The sequence below is a fragment of the Pongo pygmaeus genome, chromosome 5 (genome assembly GCF_028885625.2).
Source record: "Pongo pygmaeus isolate AG05252 chromosome 5, NHGRI_mPonPyg2-v2.0_pri, whole genome shotgun sequence".
NCBI classification, from domain to species: Eukaryota; Metazoa; Chordata; class Mammalia; order Primates; family Hominidae; genus Pongo; species Pongo pygmaeus.
Genome location: NC_072378.2, coordinates 53,479,697 through 53,501,270, shown reverse-complemented (window position 1 = coordinate 53,501,270; position 21,574 = coordinate 53,479,697). Strand labels below are relative to the sequence as shown.

General features: G+C 40.3%; 1 protein-coding gene across 2 annotated transcripts in view; it reads left to right on the top strand.

Moving 5' to 3' along the window:
- Positions 1-20,870, top strand: part of CILK1 (ciliogenesis associated kinase 1) — a 39,538-nt gene extending 18,668 nt beyond the window's left edge. Inside the window, exons 5-13 of one of the 2 annotated variants that reach the window (XM_054492342.2) lie at positions 2,850-2,982; positions 3,706-3,877; positions 5,961-6,128; positions 8,232-8,552; positions 9,989-10,179; positions 10,299-10,447; positions 12,628-12,756; positions 15,755-15,877; positions 16,892-20,870. In XM_054492342.2, coding sequence (XP_054348317.2) covers positions 2,850-2,982; positions 3,706-3,877; positions 5,961-6,128; positions 8,232-8,552; positions 9,989-10,179; positions 10,299-10,447; positions 12,628-12,756; positions 15,755-15,877; positions 16,892-17,046 — 1,541 coding nt within the window. In that variant the 3' untranslated portion in view covers positions 17,047-20,870. Of the gene's footprint in view, positions 1-2,774; positions 2,983-3,705; positions 3,878-5,960; positions 6,129-8,231; positions 8,553-9,988; positions 10,180-10,298; positions 10,448-12,627; positions 12,757-15,754; positions 15,878-16,891 lie in introns of both variants that reach the window. The other variant, XM_063666268.1, reaches the window with a different exon arrangement.
- Positions 20,871-21,574: the final 704 nt, after the last annotated feature.

Below are 21,574 nucleotides of genomic sequence, written 5' to 3'. Positions count from 1 at the left end.
TTCTTCAATAATTAATCTTAGCTTGCTGAAACTTTTTATTTTATAAACTTATACTTTTTTTAACTTTGACTCTTTTGTAATAACATTTGGCTTAACACATTATATGGCTATACAAAAATATTTTCTTTATATCCTTATTCTATAAGCTTTTACTGTTCTTAAATTATTACTTTTTTAACTTTTTTGCTAAAAACTAAGACACAAATACACACATTAGCCTAGGCCTACGCAGGGTTAGGATCATGAGTGTCATTGCCTTCCACCTCCACATCTTGTCCCACTGGAAGGTTTTGAGGTGCAATAATACACAGGGAGCTGTCATCTCCCATGATAACAAAGCCTTCTAGGTACCTCCTGAAGGACTTACCATAGGCCATTTTACGGTTAACTTTTTTTTTTTTTTTAGTAAGTAGAAGGAGTACAATTCTAAAATAATGATTAAAAGTACAGTATAGTAAATACTAGATAAGGATTTTTCAGCATCATTATAATATTATAAGACCACCATCATATATGCAGTCCATCGTTAACTGAAACTTCGTTATGCAGTGCATGACTGTACAATGAACTTACAAAGAATGAGGAGTTGTACCTGATTGGAGCACACTTTACATGTATTGATAAGTGTTGGAAAATAAGTTTCTCTCTTTAGGTAGAGTGAAAGGAGTTCAGCCCTGTTAAATATAAAAAGGAGTCATGGATGGTTTTTGTGGGTGAATGAGAGAGTGACAAGGGAAAGATAGTGTTTAAGTGGTCGGGATTATAGGAGAGAAGATGGAGCAAGGAAGGTCTGCAAGAAAGTGGCAATGCAGACATAGGCAGTGAGAAAGTAGAAAGAGACAGATATGAGATTCACCCCCCCACCCCCCTGCGCCGCTCCATAACGAAGTCTTGCTTTGTTGCCCAGGCTGGAGTGCAGTGGTGTGATCTCAGCTCACTGCAACCTCCACCTCGCAGGTTCAAGCAATTCTCCCACCTCAGCCTCCCGAGTAGCTGGAATTACAGGTATGTGCCACCACGCCCGGCTAATTTTTAAAATATTTTTAGTAGATATGGTGTTTTGCCATATTGGCCAGGCTGGTCTCGAACTCCTGACCTTCAAGTGATCCGCCCGCCTCGGCCTCCCAAAGTGTTGGGATTACAGGCGTGAGCCACCGCGCCTAGCTGATATGAGATGTTTTGATAGAAAATACTACACAATCTCATAACTGGGTAGGGATGGATCCAACATAACTACAAGGTACCTAGAAATCTTATCCAAAGTTTAGGAAGGGGAGATGATTTGGGAGAGGACAAAAGTGGTTTTGGATAAGTTAACATAGGGATGATAGTGACATCCAGTTGCTATCCAAATAGAGATTTAGGTCTTCAGAAGGGTAGAGAAGGCACATTAGAAATGTAGACTTGAGCATTGTCAACATACAGGTTGTCAAGAAATCGTGTAGATCTTCAGTGATGGCTATTAATTTCTCCCATAATGTGCTAGTTAGAATCCAGCTTTCACAACATTGATACAGATTGAGTATCTCTTATTTGAAATGCTTGGGTCCAGAAGTTTTTCTGAATTTGGATTTTTTCAGATTTTGGAATATTTACATTATATTTACATTATATTTTACCAGTTGAACATCCCTAACCCAAAAATCCGAAATCCAAAATGCTGCAGTAAGCAATTTCTTTATGTGTCAGGTTGGTGCTCAAAAAGTTTCAGGTTTTGGAGCATCTCAGATTTTGGATTTTCAGAGTAGGGAATACTCAGCCTGTAATCATAACAATGATAATGTGTAACAAATAATAGCATCAGCAGTAGCTGAGTTGTATTTCCAGTGTTGGTGTCCCATTGAGATTTGGAGCCACATTAAATGATGTCTAGGTTGGTGATACTCTCAGGAAGTGGGAGGTTTGGGGTTTTCAGAGACATATATTGCAATTCACTGGGCGTTTGAGTGAGCTTGGAAGATTGCCATGTTGACTATCTCCTGCCTGTACCTCCAGAGCTCTGCTACAGCTGAGACAGGCTTCCCACATGATGAGTTATCTTTGCCTTTCATGTGAGCTGCAAATGTACCATTGTACTTCCTCACTAGGCAAAGTAATAAGTACTTAACATTTAAACATATGTTGCAACATACACCACAATCTCAGATGTGAGTAGGTCATCTTCATAAATTCTTTCTTAAACAAAAATTATAATTGTGTTTCTGCTGTGGTATAAACTCTCAATTCCCATCAGACAGTTATCTGGGCCGGCCATGGTGGCTCACACTTACAATCCCAGTACTTTGGGAGGCTGAGGCAGAAGGATAGCTTGAAGCCAAGAGTTCAAGACAAGCCTGGGCAACAGAGCAACACCCTATCTTTACAAAAAAAAAGCAAAAACAAAAAAACTAGCTGGGCACCATGGTTTGTGCTGGTAGTCCCAGCTACTTGGAAGGCTGAGACAGGAGGATCACTTGAGCCCAGACTGCAGCGAACTATGATTGTGCCACTGCACTCCAACCTAGGCAATAGAATGAGATGCCATCAGTGATATTTTTCCCTTGAGAGACAGTTTATTTTTGCAAAGTTATCTCATCCTATAATCCAGTTTGGTATTTTAAAAGAAATTTTCTCTCTTGTAAAAAAAATTATGAAGATCACCTTTGAATGATTTGCAAAGGGAAATGAATGTAATCCTATGAGAAGTTCAAAGGACTCTATATTATCTGTGGGATGAATGCATAAAGTCTTTGGTGCCATGCCAGACTACTTTTTAAATTATAACTATTTTGCAGAGAGCAATACAATCGCAAAGAATAATACGGAAGCGAACTTGCATTTGGATTTCTTCTCCTCTACTGTCTCTATAGGCTTCTTTCATCGAGACTTAAAGCCTGAGAACCTCCTCTGCATGGGACCAGAACTTGTGAAAATTGCAGACTTTGGTTTGGCCCGAGAAATACGATCAAAACCTCCATATACAGATTATGTATCTACCAGATGGTGAATACTATTTTTCTCAAAATTATTTAATTGCACTTCTTTAAAAAGATATCATTATGCTAGGATAATATTAAAGTCACAAACGTTAACTTTTCACTAAGAGAAACAGTGCAGTCTGAAATACATATTTATAGATATGTTGGTAATGTACAAGGTTAAAAATCTTGTGTTCTAAATCATGTTAAAAGAAAACCTATTATGCTTTTCTATAATGTAAATAAAATTTTATATATAGGCCTTCCAGAGGACAGCTTAACAAAAGAATTATGTAAAATATTCTGCAAAGACCTGTCTGAGAACCATCTAATTGCTATTGTGAAAACTTTGAGACACTGGGAATTTGATTTAAGCAGTTTGCCATGACCAAGTAGTCTACACACAAGTTGTAGGTTTTTTCCTCCCTCTCCCTTTCTCTCTTAGTTTTCCCTTCCACTTTCTCTGTTCTCTCTTTTTTCCTAATTCTTACTTTCTCTGTGTTTCTCAAAGATGCCATAGAGAAGTCTCCTGTAGAGAAATGCTCAGTAGAAAATATTGTGAACTAGAGAAACACTACTTGTCAACAGCAGCCTACGGCAGTTGCCAAGTTCTCACAATTCCATTACGCCACAGTGAACTAGAGAGAAAATAGGAACATATACACCCCCTCACTGAGAACTGATTGTTATTTAATTTAATGTCTGAGCAGTGGAAGCAATAGCTAGCAGTTAACCTTTGTTCCTCCAGGTACAGGGCTCCAGAAGTACTCCTGAGGTCTACCAACTACAGCTCCCCCATTGATGTCTGGGCCGTGGGCTGCATCATGGCAGAAGTTTACACCCTCAGGCCGCTATTCCCTGGAGCCAGTGAAATTGACACAATATTCAAAATTTGCCAAGTGCTGGGGACACCAAAAAAGGTAATGATACAGAACAAAGGCCGGTGAGCCAAAGCTAACAGCTTCCCATGCTTCCTCCGCTCAGCCCTGTTCAGCACTGACATGATTAAGCACCTGCCCATTCTAGACTCTTTCTCTTGACCTCAGTCATTCTCCACTGCCCACGTTCTCAGATACGGTTGGCTTCTCTTCCTCCTCCTGTTCTTAAGTATGACATCTGTCATGGCTCCTTCTGCCTTCCTCTCTGTATCATCTCACCTCCCTTGCAGAACTTCTCAGTTCTCATTGCTACAACTCTTAACCCCTGTTCAGAAGTCTCCTGAATGTAATCCTTATCCCCTGCCTCCCTCCATTATTACTCCACTCACGTGTCTACAACTCTCTATGGGATTTTCTCCTGACTCCCTCACCATCACCTGAAACTCACCATTGCCTTTTGTTTAACACCCTACTAGCTTCCTTCTTTCATTCTCCATTTTCGTTTGTGGTCTGATCATAATCCCAGAGCCCCCACCTTGAGGCTGAATTCAGCTTTACCTTCTGTCTTTCTCTTACTCCCCTTTCCCTTCATCCAAGCGGTTGGTGGGTAAATCCTGTTGAATATTGCCACATGGCTCTTGTTCCTTCAAGTCCACTGCTGCCGTTACAGACTGGACCACAGTCACCCTCTTGTGTCTAATGGCATCTTCGCCATCTTTCTGCCTTGAAGTATTTTCACTCTGGCTTCTTGTTCAGCCTGTGGCCATATTCAACCTCCTAAAGAACAGCTCTGGTACTGACTTCCGCTCATAAAAGTATTGGTTGACACCCCATTGGCCAGCCTCGTAACTCCTATTCCTATCGTTCACTTCATACCTGTACACCTAACAGCTGCATGCCCTGAAATTTCCCTGCTTCTGTGCTCTGCACGTAACATCCTCTGACTGAGTGATATCTGTCACATGGCCGTCAGTAATCCCCCTCCTCACTGTTTCTCTAATCTCCTCCCCATCTTCAGCTGTGTGCTATGTTGTTAATATAATTATTTGTGTACATAGTTGTTTCCTAGACCATAGGCTCACTCAGGACAAGGATTTGCTGTATGTTTATTTTCCCAGGTCCCAACACCATTGCTGGTGCAAACTAGATCCTCAAAAAATTTTTTTAATCATTTGAATGAATTATTAATGCCACCTCTTCAAGAAAGTTTCCTGAGTCCAATGCTGGAATCTTTCTCCTCTGCATCTCTATCTATACCTGTACATCTCTTGCAGCTTTTTTCACTTTTTACTCTGCATTATTACTATTTTTAAATAAATGCTCTTTTCTCTTTTAAGAACAGTAATACTCTTAAGCGCAGGATTTATATTGGATCATTTTTGGATCTCCAACAACACTAAGCATATAGTAGGCATTCCAGAACTGTCAAGTGAATGAATGATAAAAGCTATATGTATTGCCACTTGGCTTTAAAAAGGAGTGGAGGAACAATTACCTTAGGCTGTATGTTATAAAATAGTAGAGTGTTAGAACTAGAAGGAACCTTAAAGAACATTTCTTTAGCATTTTCCATCATTCCCTCCAGCATTTAGTGTCCCATAGAAATGATGCATGAAAAAGTGGAAAGCTTGAGACTGGGTGAAACACCTTTCTTTACTGCTGGTCTTCTCCACATGTATACTTTGAATCATCAAGTTGAAGATACCGTAGGTAGAGTTTCACAAATTTATTTGTCCAGGAACAGAATGTTTTGTTTTATTTTGTTTTCCCCAAAAGAATATCTCATTGGCAGTTTCCAAAACTTCTGTCTCATGGAACACAGTTGGGGAAATATTAATTTGTTTCAATCCCAAAATCTCAAGAGATAGACTCTCTTATGTAAAGCTGATTAAACAAGTTGGCAAATCCAGTGTCTTTTCTATTATTCCCCCAGATTTCATGGTCTTTCTGTTAATCCAAATCTATGTCTCATTCCATATAGTGCCATAGTAGTGAATGTGTGTGGTTAATGAATGTGGGTGGGTAATGACATGGTTGCCTTTCCATTTGGGGCACACATGCCAGAATACAAACTTATATCACAGCAATTGGCTGAGCAAGATATTCTATCTTTTCCTTCTTTCAGACTGACTGGCCTGAAGGCTATCAACTTTCAAGTGCAATGAACTTCCGTTGGCCGCAGTGTGTACCCAATAACTTAAAGACCTTGATTCCCAATGCTAGCAGTGAAGCAATCCAGCTCCTGAGAGACATGCTTCAGTGGGATCCCAAGAAACGACCAACAGCTAGTCAGGTTTTCTTCCATTTTCTTCTATTATGAAGTTCATATCTAACTCTGAATAATTTCTATAAATTGCACAGGAAATATTTAGTATTTAGTATTATGGGTGAGAAATAGTACAGAATACCACTAATGGTGTACTATATAAGTATGAGAACTTAAAATAATTTGAAACTTACTGGGTATAAAGTAGTTACGATGTAAACAATATAGTTGCTTTGAAAATTGGCATATAATTCACATGATATATCACCATTTATATGGAAATGGAAATAAACATATATTTATCTGTCTTTGGAGAATGTTTTCAAATCTGTTCTCTCTGAGTTACAATTATATAGTAGTTTGTTTATAAGCCGGTACTGGTTGTTGAAAGGCAACTTCATATTATGTGAAGTCCAACTGACTCATGACCTAAAGAGATTGACAGATGAGATAGAGCTAGGATAGTAACTGCACTTAGTATTCCATAGCACTTTACAGTGTGCAAATGCTTCAATATATTTTATATGATTTTTAATCCAATAAAGATTCCATGAGACAGGCATTATTGTTTTCAATTATGTGACTGAGAAAACTCGATCTTGGAAAGTTTAAGCAATTTGCTCTAATCACTCATCCACTAATTAGTTCAAATAGTGCAACTAGCTACAATTCAAGCAACTGACCTGAAGTATGAAGTCAGGTCCACTGATTTCATAGCTCTTTTCCCAATCCATCCTCCCATGGGCCACTTAGACTTAAATAATGAAATATACCCAAAAGAGGTGTGGTAACGCCGGGGACTCTTATTACTCACAGGCATCTTGCAAACCTCCTTTTGTGGTAGTTACATCTGGCCCCTTCTCAACTTGTCTCACTGACAGTTACATTGCTCAGAGGATCAAATAAGTGACCAATTCTAATCAGAGAAGATATTCAGAAGAAGAAGAGTGATGAGGATATTTGAAGAAAAGTGCCAATGTGGTGGTAGAATCTGTGATAGCTGGGGAGATGATAGTTGGAGGAATAATTAAGGAGTTAGAAAAGCAATTTTCTGAAAGCTCAAGGGAAAAAGAACTACAATTTGGTGCCATAAGACTTTGGATGGCTCAAGGGTTGGAAAGCTCTCAGGAATGCACTTCTGGTGGTGAAATTCACAAATGGCTGCAGGGCAGAAAAGAAGCTTTTCGATGAACCCAGTTTTTTAACAGATGCATATAAGAAATGAAAAGGAAAAGATTCTGTAACAAGGAAGCAAGAGAGGAATGTATGCTTTTAAGAATAGTGTGAAAAGCTAAAAATACCCCCCAAATCAGTTAAGACTTGCAAAAATGTCTGTGACTACAGAGAAGGCTTTCAAGTTATAATAGATGCTAGAGTCTGGGACCTCTACCAGGCTATTCCCATTAATTGCCTCTGTATCTACACTTGCATGTAATTATTACAGATGTTTATAACTGTCCCAGGCCTACTTAGAAAGATTACGTTATGCTTAATAACTTTCATTCAAAAAGACAAGAGAATACCGGGAATATTTCAGAAAGAATTGTAACCCCCTAAACTTTAAGTTATCTCTTGGCTATCCAGAAAACTCAGTTATCCAGAACAACTGACATGGTTTTGTTCTTGATAGGGAAGGGTTAACTATATCATGTATTACACTCTTGGCACTTTTGGGATAAAAGCATATGTGCCTGCTTATTTTGTACTCAATTCTTCAGAGTCTTCCAGGATCATTATGTTTGGCTCTTTCAGTTTTGTATTATTTTTTTCTTCTTCTGTGGAATGAGGAAATAGGCTTGGAAGGATGAAATACCCTATTTAAGACGCGTAGCAAATAAGTTACAAAACCAAGATCTGTGTTGATCCAGAATGCTTTTTAGAAGTAGCCAGGGTAACAGCAGTGTAACTGGGTACTATATATAAATAACTTTGTGTTGCAATCATTACATATATTTTATGGTATCTTAGATAAGAAAAATCACAAGGGGTGTTAAAAATTCAAGATACTGTTTTCTAGTTGGGCTAAGAAACAGTAGTAAACTGGTCACAATGAAATATAGCCCAGTAGATCAAGACAGTGGTAACTTTCCTGGCTAGACTTTTCTGCTAAAGCCTTATTTGTCATTCCAGGCACTTCGATATCCTTACTTCCAAGTTGGACACCCACTAGGCAGCACCACACAAAACCTTCAGGATTCAGAAAAACCACAGAAAGGCATCCTGGAAAAGGCAGGCCCACCTCCTCATATTAAGCCAGTCCCACCTGCCCAGCCGCCAACCAAGCCACACACACGAATTTCTTCACGACAACATCAAGCCAGCCAGCCCCCTCTGCATCTCACGTACCCCTACAAAGCAGAGATCTCCAGGACAGATCACCCAAGCCATCTCCAGGAGGACAAGCCAAGCCCGTTGCTTTTCCCGTCCCTCCACAACAAGCATCCCCAGTCGGTGAGCAGCCCAGATTCACCAGTGAGCTTCGTGTCTGTTTATTCCTCTTCTGACCCCATTATTGTGTGAAATATTTTCTTTTTCAGTATACAGGGTCCAGTCATGGTAGATTTATTGGCAACAGCATGGAATTGTGAAAAGACCCTTGGCTTTGGAGTGAAAGATCTAAATTCAAGTTCTGGCTGTGCCTGTTAAAAACGTTGTCACTAATGGAGGCAGCTATAGGGTAGTGGCTGGGAGCTGGCCTCTGCAGCCAGACTGCCAGGGGCTCAAATCTCAGCTCTGCTGTTTAGTAGCTTGATACCTGTGCAAGTTATGTGGCTTCTCTGCTCCTCATTTTCATCATCTGTAAAATAAGGATAATAATAGTACTTACCTGATACAATTGCTTTGAGGACTAATGAGTTAATACTTGAAAAGAATTTAGAATAATACCTGGCACCTAGTTACAACTCTGTAAAGGTTAGTAATTGTTATTAATCCCTACGGATTCAGTTTCCTCATTTATAAAAGGAAGATTATAGTACATGTCTTACCTACCAGACAGGGTTGTTCATGAGGGTCAAAGGCCATGATGTTTTTAAGATGTTTTGAAAAGCATAAAGCACCATATTAATATTTGTAGATTATTATCCACATTATTGCTGTTAATCGATATGTTAATGCTGGGTTATTAACTGAGCCCAGATCTTTCTGCTCCTCTTGGGCTGGTTTTCAAAAGAAAAGAATGAGTGTTAGATTTAATAAAATAATAACCTGACAAGGGGTTCTATTTTTTATTAGCTTTGCAGTGCTGTCTAAAGAGGCCAACTGTCTATCCTTTATGAAAAAGTGGCACTTTCTGTGTCAGTTAGTATTTGCTGACTCCTGGCTCCCAACCACCACGATGTGAGATGCAAGGGTGGTATCTCTGGCCTAGTCACTTTATTGCAGCACACAATTGAGAAGTGGTATGTGTATGGAAACGTCCTGTTGTAGCTAATTCTTTATAGCTAAGAGATAGTAACCATATCTACTGAGAAGGCAAAAAAGGCATTATTTGCATTGATTTCTGTAAAAGGACAGGCTGACTGACATCTTAGCCTTAATTTCTTACATCCGTATTTATAACAGTAGAGATCATATTAACTCATCTAGGATGAGACTGAGTATGAATTTAGCCATCTTCCTGGTGTGTGAGAAGTATCTTAAAAATTTTTTTATCCTTATTTTTTTACAACTTTAACATCATCAATGGATGGCAGCTGATATGATCTGTGAAGGATGAGTGAGACAGAAAGATTGGGAATGTATTTTCTACAGTTGCCCCTTCAGAAGCAATGTTATGCCCCAGGAGCCTCCTTTGCATAGCAGAGGAAGTTCAGAATGGAGATTACTCATGGATGAGTTCTGTTAATGCCAAGTATTGCTTTCCCCCACCCTATTTGTTTACACAGAAAATCGCAGCTGGCCTGGAGCACAAAAATGGTGAGATAAAGCCAAAGAGTAGGAGAAGGTGGGGTCTTATTTCTAGGTCAACAAAGGATTCAGATGATTGGGCTGACTTGGATGACTTGGATTTCAGTCCATCCCTCAGCAGGATTGACCTGAAAAACAAGAAAAGACAGAATGATGACCCTCTCTGCAGGCAAGTGTGCTGCTCACATTTGTAAACAGACTGAATCTGGGATTCATGAGATTATGGGTACATATCTGAGGATACATACTGTCTCTCGTGCTGACCCAAGCCATGCTCTCTTCATTCAGGTTTGAGAGTGTTTTGGACCTGAAGCCCTCTGAGCCTGTAGGCACAGGAAACAGTGCCCCCACCCAGATGTCATATCAGCGGCGAGACACGCCCACTCTGAGATCTGCAGCCAAGCAGCACTATTTGAAGCACTCTCGATACTTGCCTGGTAATATAAATGACTTGGCTTTACTTTGATTATTAATAAGAAACCCTGTCCTTGGAATCACATATTCACAAAGGTTCTGTTTTAGAAGGCAGATACTAGGGGGGCTTCCCTTCAGTACTGAGGGGAACATCATAGAAATATTTGCTGAAGCCCAAGCCTCACTTTTTTTTTTTTTTGAGATGGAGTCTCTCTCTGTCACCCAGGCTGGAGTGCAATGGCGCCATCTCGGCTCACTGTAGCCTCCACCTCCCAGGTTCAAGCGATTCTCCTGACTCAGCCTTCTGAGTAGCTGGGACTACAGGTGCCCGCCACCATGCCCGGCTAATTTTTGTATTTTTTAGTACAGACAGGGTTTCACCATGTTGGCCAGGCTGGACTTGAACTCCTGATCTCAAATGATCCACCCGCCTCGGCCTCCCAAAGTGCTGGAATTACAGGCATGAGCCACCGTGTCTGGGCCTAGGCCTCACATTTTTATCTTTTATAGTCACCCAAGATAAGAAATATGGTATAGGAAACTGGGTCCAGCCTCCAGGGAGGGAGGAACTGGCAGAAGCTGGGCGGCATGTCTGAGGCCCCTCTACCAGACCAGGTTTAGGGGAAATGGCCAATAGGGAAACCAGGGTAGGAGCTTAGTCACACCGTCCCGGCAGTACTATGGGGATTAAATGTCAATGCTATAGTTTGGTGGGTATCCAAACCTCTCTCCTGATTTTCTATATTCCAAACTTACAGCATAGTGAATCATTCATTCAGTACATATGTATCAAGCATCTACTGCGTGCAAAGCACTGCGAATATTATTGTAAACAAAACAGCCAGGCAGGGCCACTGGGTCACACAACCCTGGGGAATTCCTTCACACTGTAGTCTACACAGTGGCTTTATACAGCAGCTTTGCAAACAACATCCTCACCCTCACACAGCTTATCTGCTAGTGGTGGGAGAGAGACTTTAACAAATAGACAAATAGTAATCACAGATTGTAAAAGAATGGTCAGGTAAGTCCTCTCTGAATAAGCAACTTGGCTGGGCCCCAAAGAATGAGAAGGAACCAAATGTGCAGAGAGCTGAGGGCAGAGCACACCAGGGAGAGAGGAAACAGCAAGTGCAAAGGTCTAGAGGCAGGAGAGGGCTTGTCCTGTGAGAGGAATGGCAGAGGCCAGTGTGGCCAGAGCATAGTGAGAAAGGAGGTGATGTAGTATGTAGTATGAGGCATCTTTGGGGCCTTGTAAGAAATTTGGATTTTGCTTCATGAGCGATGAGAAGTCCCTGAAGGGTTTTAACTGAAGGAGTGATGTGGTTGTATCAACACGTGTGTGCTGAGTAGGGGAGGGGCCAGCAAGCTGTAGCTGTCATCCAGGTGAGGGGGCTGGTTGCACAGGCTGAGCTGCAGTCAGAAGGGAGGAATGGGGTGAGAATGGCAGGCCCTCTTGATGCATGAAATTCCTCACCCTCTGGTTTGGAATGTGGCTTCTAAATATTGCTAGACTTCATCAGGATTGACATTTTGTTCTTAGAAGATTGGCCTGACAGGTCCCAGGTTGATCTGAAGAAGAGAGATCCAGAAGACAGGTATAGATTATGAGGGGCCAAGCCTTGAATTACAGTGACCACAGGCAAAAAGGAGCAGGGAGTGAATCAGAGAGCTATTTTATTTCTTTTTGGTTGTAGGGGAAGAAGGAGAAAGATAAAGGGGGAATTTAAACTTTCAGTTCTGAAAAAAAGCTGCAGTGCCTGTGGGAATGGGAGTAATGGTCCAGGTCGGGTGAGAAGATGGAACCCTGGGGACAAGACAGAGGAGAGCAGAGGGCTGCAGAGTTGGAGGCCGTGGGTGGGGGATGGAGAAGAAACTGAAAAGTTAACTGAAAGGAAGTAGTCTGTGAAGGGGAAGAACAGCATGTCCAGAAGCAGTGAAGCCCAGGATGGCACCAGAGAGCCAAGACGTGGGACAGATCCATTGGATCTTAGAAGCATAAGAGGCCTCTCTTGGGCCACCAACCAGTGAGATATCTTTCCTTGGACATCTGTCAGATGACATCATCAGAGTCAGTTTTTGCTTTGATTATTGCATCATAGAGAGTTTTTGACAAATTGAGTTCTGCATTAATTTTATCTTTGTAGTTTAGTGTAAGATTCATTGTGTATTTTGCATTTTAAAATCATTTCTTCTCTATCAGGGATCAATATAAGAAATGGCATACTCTCGAATCCAGGCAAGGACTTTATTCCACCTAATCCATGGTCTAGTTCTGGCTTGTCTGGAAAATCTTCGGGGACAGTGTCAGTAATCAGCAAAGTAAATTCAGGTGAGTAATGATCATTAACCCCTAAATGGCAAAAAGCAAATTCCCTGGATGCAGGAAGGTGGGCACAAGGAGTCATGGGACGAGCTTTGGAAGCACAGGGGCCTTTGTCGTCTGAAAGCTCAGGCCTCTTTTCCAGCCCTATCCTCCTCTCCTTCTCGGCAGCAGTCCCTTGGGACTCAGCCAGCTCCCATGGGAGTCTGCCTTCAAGGGTAGCTGGGGAGGAAAGCATAGTCTTCCCTGGCTCAAGAGAAAAACAAAAATACCTTTACAGACTCTTACTAGGCCTGATGGCTGAGACCCTGGCTGCAGCAGGCACCCTCCTCCTGAGGTGGAAGTCACCCTTGGCTGTGTCTGCCTTGTTCTAGCCTGTCCCCTCCTTCTGATGACCCAGCTGCAGGCCCAGAGTATCAAGATCCCTTCTAGTTGGAAGGTGGACAGTTTGGAAGACCCTCCCCACTTTTTCTGTTAAATGGATGAATGAATTTACTGAGTCCCAAGGCTGAAAAACCCTGTTCACAGTAGAGACGTTTCCTGCGTTATTTTTCCCTAATGCAGGCAGCCCCTGCCATGTGCTGCTTCCCCTCTGCACTGCCAAGTGCACTGCCTTCATCCATTAGGTGTTTATTTATTTTAAGGAATACAGAAAAGAAAGAGATAATATAGCAACACCTGTGTAGCCATCACCCAGCTTAAGAAGTCAAACTTTGGCCAGGTGTGGTGGCTCATGCCTGTAATCCCAGCACTTTGGGAGGCTGAGGCTGAGGCAGGTGGATCACTTGAGGTCAGGAGTTTGAGACCAACCTGGCCAACATGGTAAAACCCTGTCTCTACCTAAAATATAAAAATTAGCCAGGCATGGTGGCAGCAGGCCTGTAATCCCAGCTACTCAGGAGGCTGAGGCAGGATATCACTTGAACCTGGGAGGCGGAGGTTGCAGTGAGCCAAGATTGCGCCAACCTGGGTGCACTCCAACCTGGGTGATAGAGCGAGATTCTGTCTCAAAAAAAAAAAAAAAAGTTGAACTTGGCAAATACACATGAAGCCCAGTGTCTGTGCCTTTCCTGCCTCCCTGCTTCCCCTTACCTCCCCGCATGCCAGCCTGATCGAGTATTTATTTAGGTTTGTATAAACTTCATAGTGTGGTTTTGCAGGCTTTAAAATTTATTTGAAGGTAACCTTGGATCACTGCTTCATGCATTTTAATAAATATATGTGTAGCAATTATAGAGATATATATCATATTATATATTATTAACATATACAATATATATCTGTACAACACCATAACTTATTATTTATATAGACCATAATTTATGTATGCCTTCTCTTCTTGGTAAATACATAAGTTGATTGCAATTTTTGCTATTAGAAAGAGTGCTGAGATGATTATTGTACCCCTATTGTTATGCACATGTGTGAGGATTCCTCTGAGTACGAGAACTAGGAGTCAACATTTTATTTTATTTTATTTATTTATATTTATTTATTTATTTTAAGCGAAGTCTTGCTCTGTTGCCCAGGCTGGAGTGCAGTGGCACGATCTCGGCTCACTGCAATCTCTGCCTCCCTGGTTCAAGCAATTCTCCTGCCTCAGCCTCCCAAGTAGCTAGGATTACAGGCATGTGCCACCAAACCCAGCTAATTTTTTTTTTTTTTTTTTTTGTATTTTTAGTAGAAACAGGGTTTCCCCATGTTGGCCAGGCTGGTCTCGAACTCCTGACCTCAGGTGATCCACCCGCCTGGGTCTCCCATCGTGCTGGGATTACAAGTGTGAGCCACCATGCCCGGCCAGAGTCAACATTTTAGGTTAAAGGGTGTGCTCATCTTCAACTTCATAGATACTGCCAAACTGCTTGCTCTCCAGCGGGATATGGGAGTTGCTCTACATCCTTGATGCCACTTGGTACTGTCAAGACTAAAATTTGTGCTAATCTGATGAGTGAGAAATGGTATCCTATTGTGGTTTAAACTTGCATGTCCTGTTTACTAATGAGGTTCATCATCTTTTCTTGTGGTTATTGACTATAAGTTTTTTCTCTTTTGTGACTTACCTGTTCAAATTCTCTTCCCATTTTTCTTCATATTTCTTCATTCACCAAAGTGCAAAATACACCCCAGCTGACCAACACAACTCCTCACACAGGCATTCTAGACTGTGTTTCCACTCTGCCTTAAACAATTGCTGAAAAGGCTCTGTGTTGTGAAAACAGCAACTCTACTACTTACTGACTTTTCCTAATGGTTAGAATTTCCATTTCTATAACGGGCAATAATAACAGTCTTCATTATTCCATGTGTACCTTTAAGCCTAAATAATAAGAATTATATTCATTCACCCATCCAATATTAATTGATTACCTGCTATATGCAAGGCATTCTGTTATCCTCCCCAGAATACAAAGATGAGTGGCATACAGTCTCTGCCCTTAAAGCACTCCCAAGTGGAAATGACATAAAAAGTTAAGGTATTTAACATTTTAAAAAATGGTTAATTTTTCTGATGTGGATAAGAATATTTAGTGTGTAATTACTTGTCACAGCTAAATAATTTAATATAACCTGTGTGTTGATCAATAAGAAAATGGTTAAATGGATTATGGTTTAGCCATACTCTAGAATTTATATGTACTGACATGGAAGGATAACTATTCTATATTATGGAGTGAAAAAAGCAAATTTTAGAACAGTCTAAATCTACTTTTACAAAAGAAATTAAAGAATAAATGTCACATTTCCCTTTTCTAAAAAAATTTCACAACCAACCCACCCTCTATTTGGTTGCCCCTCACAGGAGCAGCACTGTCTTTGGCCCCCGCAGTCTTTCTGACGGGGTAGTATGGTGGGATGCTTGGCTCCGAACTCATTTTTATCATGATTTGCTCTTTTCCCTAAAAGTAAAAACTTAGTTTGTTATTGCTCTGCAGTGCTGTCATTTAGCCTTGTTGGTGTCCCGGGTACATGTCTTTGTTGTAATGAGCTTTTTGCTTTTGCAAATCAGTTGGTTCCAGCTCTACAAGTTCTAGTGGACTGACTGGAAACTATGTCCCTTCCTTTCTGAAAAAAGAAATCGGTTCTGCTGTGCAGAGGGTACACCTAGCACCTATTCCAGACCCTTCCCCTGGTGAGTTGTATTTTAAATTATTCATGAATTTACTCAACAAATGGTTACTCAACAACTGCTTTGTGCCAGGCATGTTTTAGGCCTGGGATCCACCAATAAATGAAACTTGCACTCTACAGACAATAAGTAAGCTAAATAAGTGCTATATAACATATAGTAAGTCAGATGCTTACTGACGTAGTGCTAAGGAGAAAAATACAGCAGACAGGAGGTAGGGATTGTGGGGGTTGGAGTGTGGGGTACAGGTTACAATTTTAGATAGAGTAGCTAAAGAAGAGCTCACTGCAAAGGAGTTGTTGAGTAAAGACCTGGAGGAGGTGATTGAGCAAGCATACAGTATGAGTGAGGCTTTTCCAGACAGGAGATTCTTCTGTGCTTGAGCTTTGAGGCAGAACTGGCCCGGCAAATTCAAGGAGCAGCAAGGAGGCCAGAGTGCGGGAGTGACAGGAGTGAGAGGGGGAGTAGCAAGATGAGGTCAGGGGCGATACGATGCCTGTAAGCACATTGTCATGGATTCTGAGTGACGTAGAGTCCCTGGAGGGCTTTGAGTCCATAAGTGAGGTGATCTGACAGCCATCTCCACAGGCTCCCTCAAGCTGCTGTTGTCATGAGAAGACTGAAATAGGGGCAAGGTAGGAAGCAGGGAATCCAATTAGGAGGATGTTGAAATTATCCAGGTAAGAAATGATGCTAGCTTGGGCCAGCGTGGTAGTAGTTCAGTTGGTAAAAAGTTGCCAGGTTCTGTAAATATTTGGAAGGTAGAACTAATAGGATATCCTGACAAATTATATGTAGGATATGAAAAAAAGAGGGGTCAAGAATGATGCCATTATTTTTGGCCTGACAACTTTAAACCGTTGTCTTTAACTGCAGTAGAGAAGATTATAAGTAGGAGACAAGATGCTCCTCTTGAACTCCTTATTTTCTCATGTTTTTGTCACCAAAATGCATTTATTTGTACTTTGCTTGCATTGGCCCCATATCAGTCATGCCGGCCTTTTTCTTTCATTGCAGGTTATTCCTCCCTGAAGGCCATGAGACCTCATCCTGGGCGACCATTCTTCCACACCCAGCCTAGAAGCACTCCTGGGTTGATACCACGGCCTCCAGCCGCCCAGCCAGTGCATGGCCGGACAGACTGGGCTTCCAAGTACGCATCTCAGCGATGACTATCTGCCTTGGTGATGAATCTCTTCATAGGGAGAAGCAGGACACTTTCCCTCAGCTGACTGGTGTTCTACCTGCAAGATGTGCAGAGGGCATAAAAGCAAATCAACACTTTATAGTTATTCTTCTGAACTAAGACATGTCAATATTCTTTTTTAAAGTTTTTTTTAAAAATATTGATTTGAATGCAGTAGGCTTTTTTGTATAAAATTATTTTATTCTAAAACTGGGTCCCATTATTTTCTTAAACAACAGCATTTTGTATATATGGATTATGTTTTAGCATTTTATACAGTCAACTTTGTAATGAACTTTTTGAAAATTAATTGATTTTCCTTTGGGGTTCCAGATAATATTTTCTACAGATTTTGAAAAATATAATAATATTAATGCAGTATTGCAACAGGGGTGCAATTTAAGGCTATGTGATAGAGGGTTATTTACTCAGTGGGTGCAGATATTTATGAAGTGGTTAAATTTCAAGTGTGGCTCACTAGGTACTTCAGGCCTTCTTGGACTGTTGTTAGAAAAGTGATCCTCTGCTTTTCTTAATAGGTCATTGGTTTGATTTTTGGATACCACTCTGCTGTTCTAAAAGGACTATTATATAATTCACTTTGTTTTACTTTTGTTCCCCAGATGAAAGAACGCTAAGTAAATACATTTTTAAAAATTTTTCTGACACTCTTTAATGTGGTTGCAGATCTCAGATGAAACCAAGCTTAATTATACTATGCCATTATATTCTAATTTATTCCATTTTTGAAATCAAGTTGTATGTGTACCAATAAAAGGAGAGCTTTCTGCTTCAAAAGGCTCTCAACATGAAGGTTAACACAGTCCATCAAACTTACATTCCTGCCAAGATGCATGGCCAAAAAACTAAGTATCAAAGCAGCAGAAGGTTTTTGATTATAGTAACTGAGATGGAATTTTGCGTCTAGCTCAGTTCTCCAGATCTGGCTAGGAGCAGTCAATGACTAATCTTCTGTCCTAGCCAAATTCTCAGGACAATTTGGGGAGCAGAAAGAGTTATGGCAGAGGTTCCACTCATCTATGAAGTCACAGTCACGTGCCACATTTGATATCCTAACCCTGGTGTAGTTTCTTTCAAGAGTGAGAACTTTATTTGTTGGGCAGAGGCTGTTCCATTGAGAGGAATGTTTACAGCAATTTCAAAAATGACAAAGCCATTTTGGAGACAGAAAAAGACAAAAGATCCAGTCTCATCCATCTCTATATGGTACATTTGCCTCACTTATGGTTGCCTTAAAGGCAAGAGGGAAGGTCACCATCAGTGAACGCAATGCAATCTCAACAGTCTATTGATTCATATTCTCCTACGGCTCAAACTACTCTCTATTGGTTCCAGGATAATGACAAATTGAACCATATGTAAGTAATCTTTTTTTTTTTTTGAGACGGAGTCTCACTCTATCGCCCAGGCTGGAGTGCAGTGGTGTGATCTTGGCTCTCTGCAACCTCCGCCTCCCAGGTTCAAGCAATTCTCCTGCCTCAGCCTCCTGAGTAACTAGGACTACAGGCACCCGCCACCACGCCCAGCTAATTTTTGCATTTTTATTAGAGATGGGGTTTCACCGTGTTAGCCAGGACGGCCTCGATCTCCTGACCTCATGATCCACCCTACTCCACCTCCCAAAGTACTGGGATTACAGGCATGAGCCACCGCACCCAGCCAAGTGATCATTTTTATAGGTTAAAATGATAGGTGAAATGAATATAGACACTTTCATATGGTTCAACCTAATGACTTGGTAAATTATTGCCTTGGTGTATTAATAATATGTTGCATTCTGAACAAATTACCATGGCTTCCAAAGGGCCCTAACCTAAAATCAGAGAGTAATTTATGCTTTGGAGAATCTGACTCAAAAATATACTTGACCAAACACCATGATCCCTAGGGGCATGAGAAAAGCACATAATGGATGTGGATGTGATAGGTGGTCTTTTCCTGTTAACAAGCTGGCAGCAAAGCTTCAGAAAATATATATGCAAGCACAACTTGAAGCTGAATTCATTTCTGTATTATATTCTCAACTCGTTATCTAAAGCATCAGAAAATGTGTTTTCAGAGTCCTTTACTATAAGGTTAATATTTATTTTCATTTTCTGTATTATATATGAAAAGTAAATTAATGTGAAACCTTGCCCAGCTTGCTGGAAAGCAGGTTTTAAATTGTAAATATTCCTTAGAGGAGCAAATGGATTGTTTAATACCATAGTCTCGGTAATCTAGCTTATATAAGGTCATTACATTTTTTAATTGAAAAACCTAGTTACCTGATTATTACACATTATAAAATTGTTTTTCTAATACTTTACAGGGCCCAACTTCAGAAAATACTTTGCTTTCTTCTTTTTACGCTTTCCTTTGTTTACCAGCAAACAACTTCCCTGGGGAAGCCAAACACATATTCATAAAAAAAATCAAGTAGCTGATGTGCAGTTGAGAAAACGAAAGGACTGCAAAAACAAATTCTAACTAGCAAATGCTGTGAAGTACTCTTCCTCCCCTTCTCTGAAATGGGTAAAGGACAAATTGTGTAAAAAACCTATGCACTATAGAAGGGAATAGTAACCATTTCTTTTGTCTCTCTGTTTCTGTTCTGACTGAGAATCTGTGCAGCCATTTCTTGTTACCTCTATTTTATGTTACTATAGAATTATGAAATGTAATGTAAGACACCAACAGAAATGATATACCTGTAACTACCTATCAGGACTATACCTCATTTACAGTCAGAAAGCTTACTGGGATGTCAGGAAATGATACAGGGTTGGTTCTCATTTTGTGCCGAAATGAGACAGAAGTTCAGTGATGAAGGTGTGTTGTGGGGGTATTGATGTGCCCCAGGTAGTGCCAGCAGAGCAGGGAAAACTGCATTTTCATAAAAACTACTCTTGACATGATCGTTCATTTTACAAAAAAATTCCATTAATTACCAAGCCCTCAGCCAGCTCATGTGTGATAGGATTTATGTAGGAAGAAACTTGATTTTCAAATAATTTTTTAAATGTATCTCTTGCCTAAAGGACTATATACATCTAATAAAGTAACGCTGTGTCATCTTCTGGAGTTATCAAAAATTGTATACAATCAAGACAACACAAAATAAGAATTATTTTATTTTTAAGTGCAAATACAGGTACTGTTGGAGTTGATGGGCACCATGCTTTCTCATGAAGTAGCATTTCCCTACAATCAAGCCATTGTTTTGTGCCATTCAGGAGAGGAAAAAAAGGAATTTATGCTGTACATTTCAGTTCAGTGTATGACCAAAAGCAATATGTTTATAAGAAGATGTTTGACATACTAATTATTTTATATCATTTAAACCATACTGTAGCAACATAATATATGGAGCTAATTTTTAGAATTATATTTACGATTTCCAACCAAATGTACTGTACTGTTATATAATTTATTGTGAGGACCTTCTCATGGAAACCATTAGGAAGACAAACTAGAGGTAAATATCACATTAATCTGTATTATCAGTTTCTCATAGACACTGTGCTAATGTGAATTTTAAATGACCTGCATCAAGTCTTCTGATCTCAGATAACTCAGTACAGATAGCAATTAGTCACCTGATTTGATTACAATGGAGTAACCGACAATATATTTATTTATAAAGCACATATTCATAATAATGAGAAGAATTCAGAAAACCACTTAAGCAAGACCCTTCTGAAATAAAAAATGTTGCTTTTTAAATAGTTTGTCCTAAGGTGTTTAAAAATGTCAACCTTATGTAAGGAAAAATTTCCTGGTCCAAATAAAGTTGAAGTTTAAGAAAAATTGATTTGAGTGTTCTGTTTTTGTTTTCATGTTCTTCCATTAGTATTTTCTAATTTTTGTCCTTTGTTAGTTCATTTGGAACTTTGATGTTTTCTAACTTCTCCTGAATGCTTAGTATCGTGTTACTGCTATGAAATTAGATGCATACACTTAGAACAGCAGAATGAAGAGTTATCCTGCAATGTGGAGGTTTTTTTAAAATTCAGCTTTTAGAAAGTTAGGCGTCTGGGAGTGGTGGCTCATACCTGTAATCCCAGCACTTTGAGAGGTGGAGGCGTGAGGATTCCTGGAACCTAGGAGTTCAAGAACAGCCTGTGCAACATGGCAAGACCCGTCTCTACCAAAATTACAAAATTTAGCCAGGGGTGGTGGTATGCACCTGTGGTCCCAGTTACTTGGGGGGCTGAGGCAGGGGAATCGCTTGAGCCCAGGAGACAGAGGTTACAGTGAGCCCAGATCACCCCCCTGCACCCCAGCCTGGGCAACAGAGTGAGGCCCTGTCTCAAAAAAAAAAAAAAGCAAAAGCAGGTGGAAACAGTTTCTTGTTCCTGATTTCACCATTTTAACTGGCCTTATATGTCTTTTAGCTTTTCACAGCACATTCCCATATACAATATAAACCTTCAAAAGAAGTTCATAACTTCATGAACTACATAAAGAATGTCACAGGAAATTCATTTTCTAAACATTCTTTGACTCCTTGA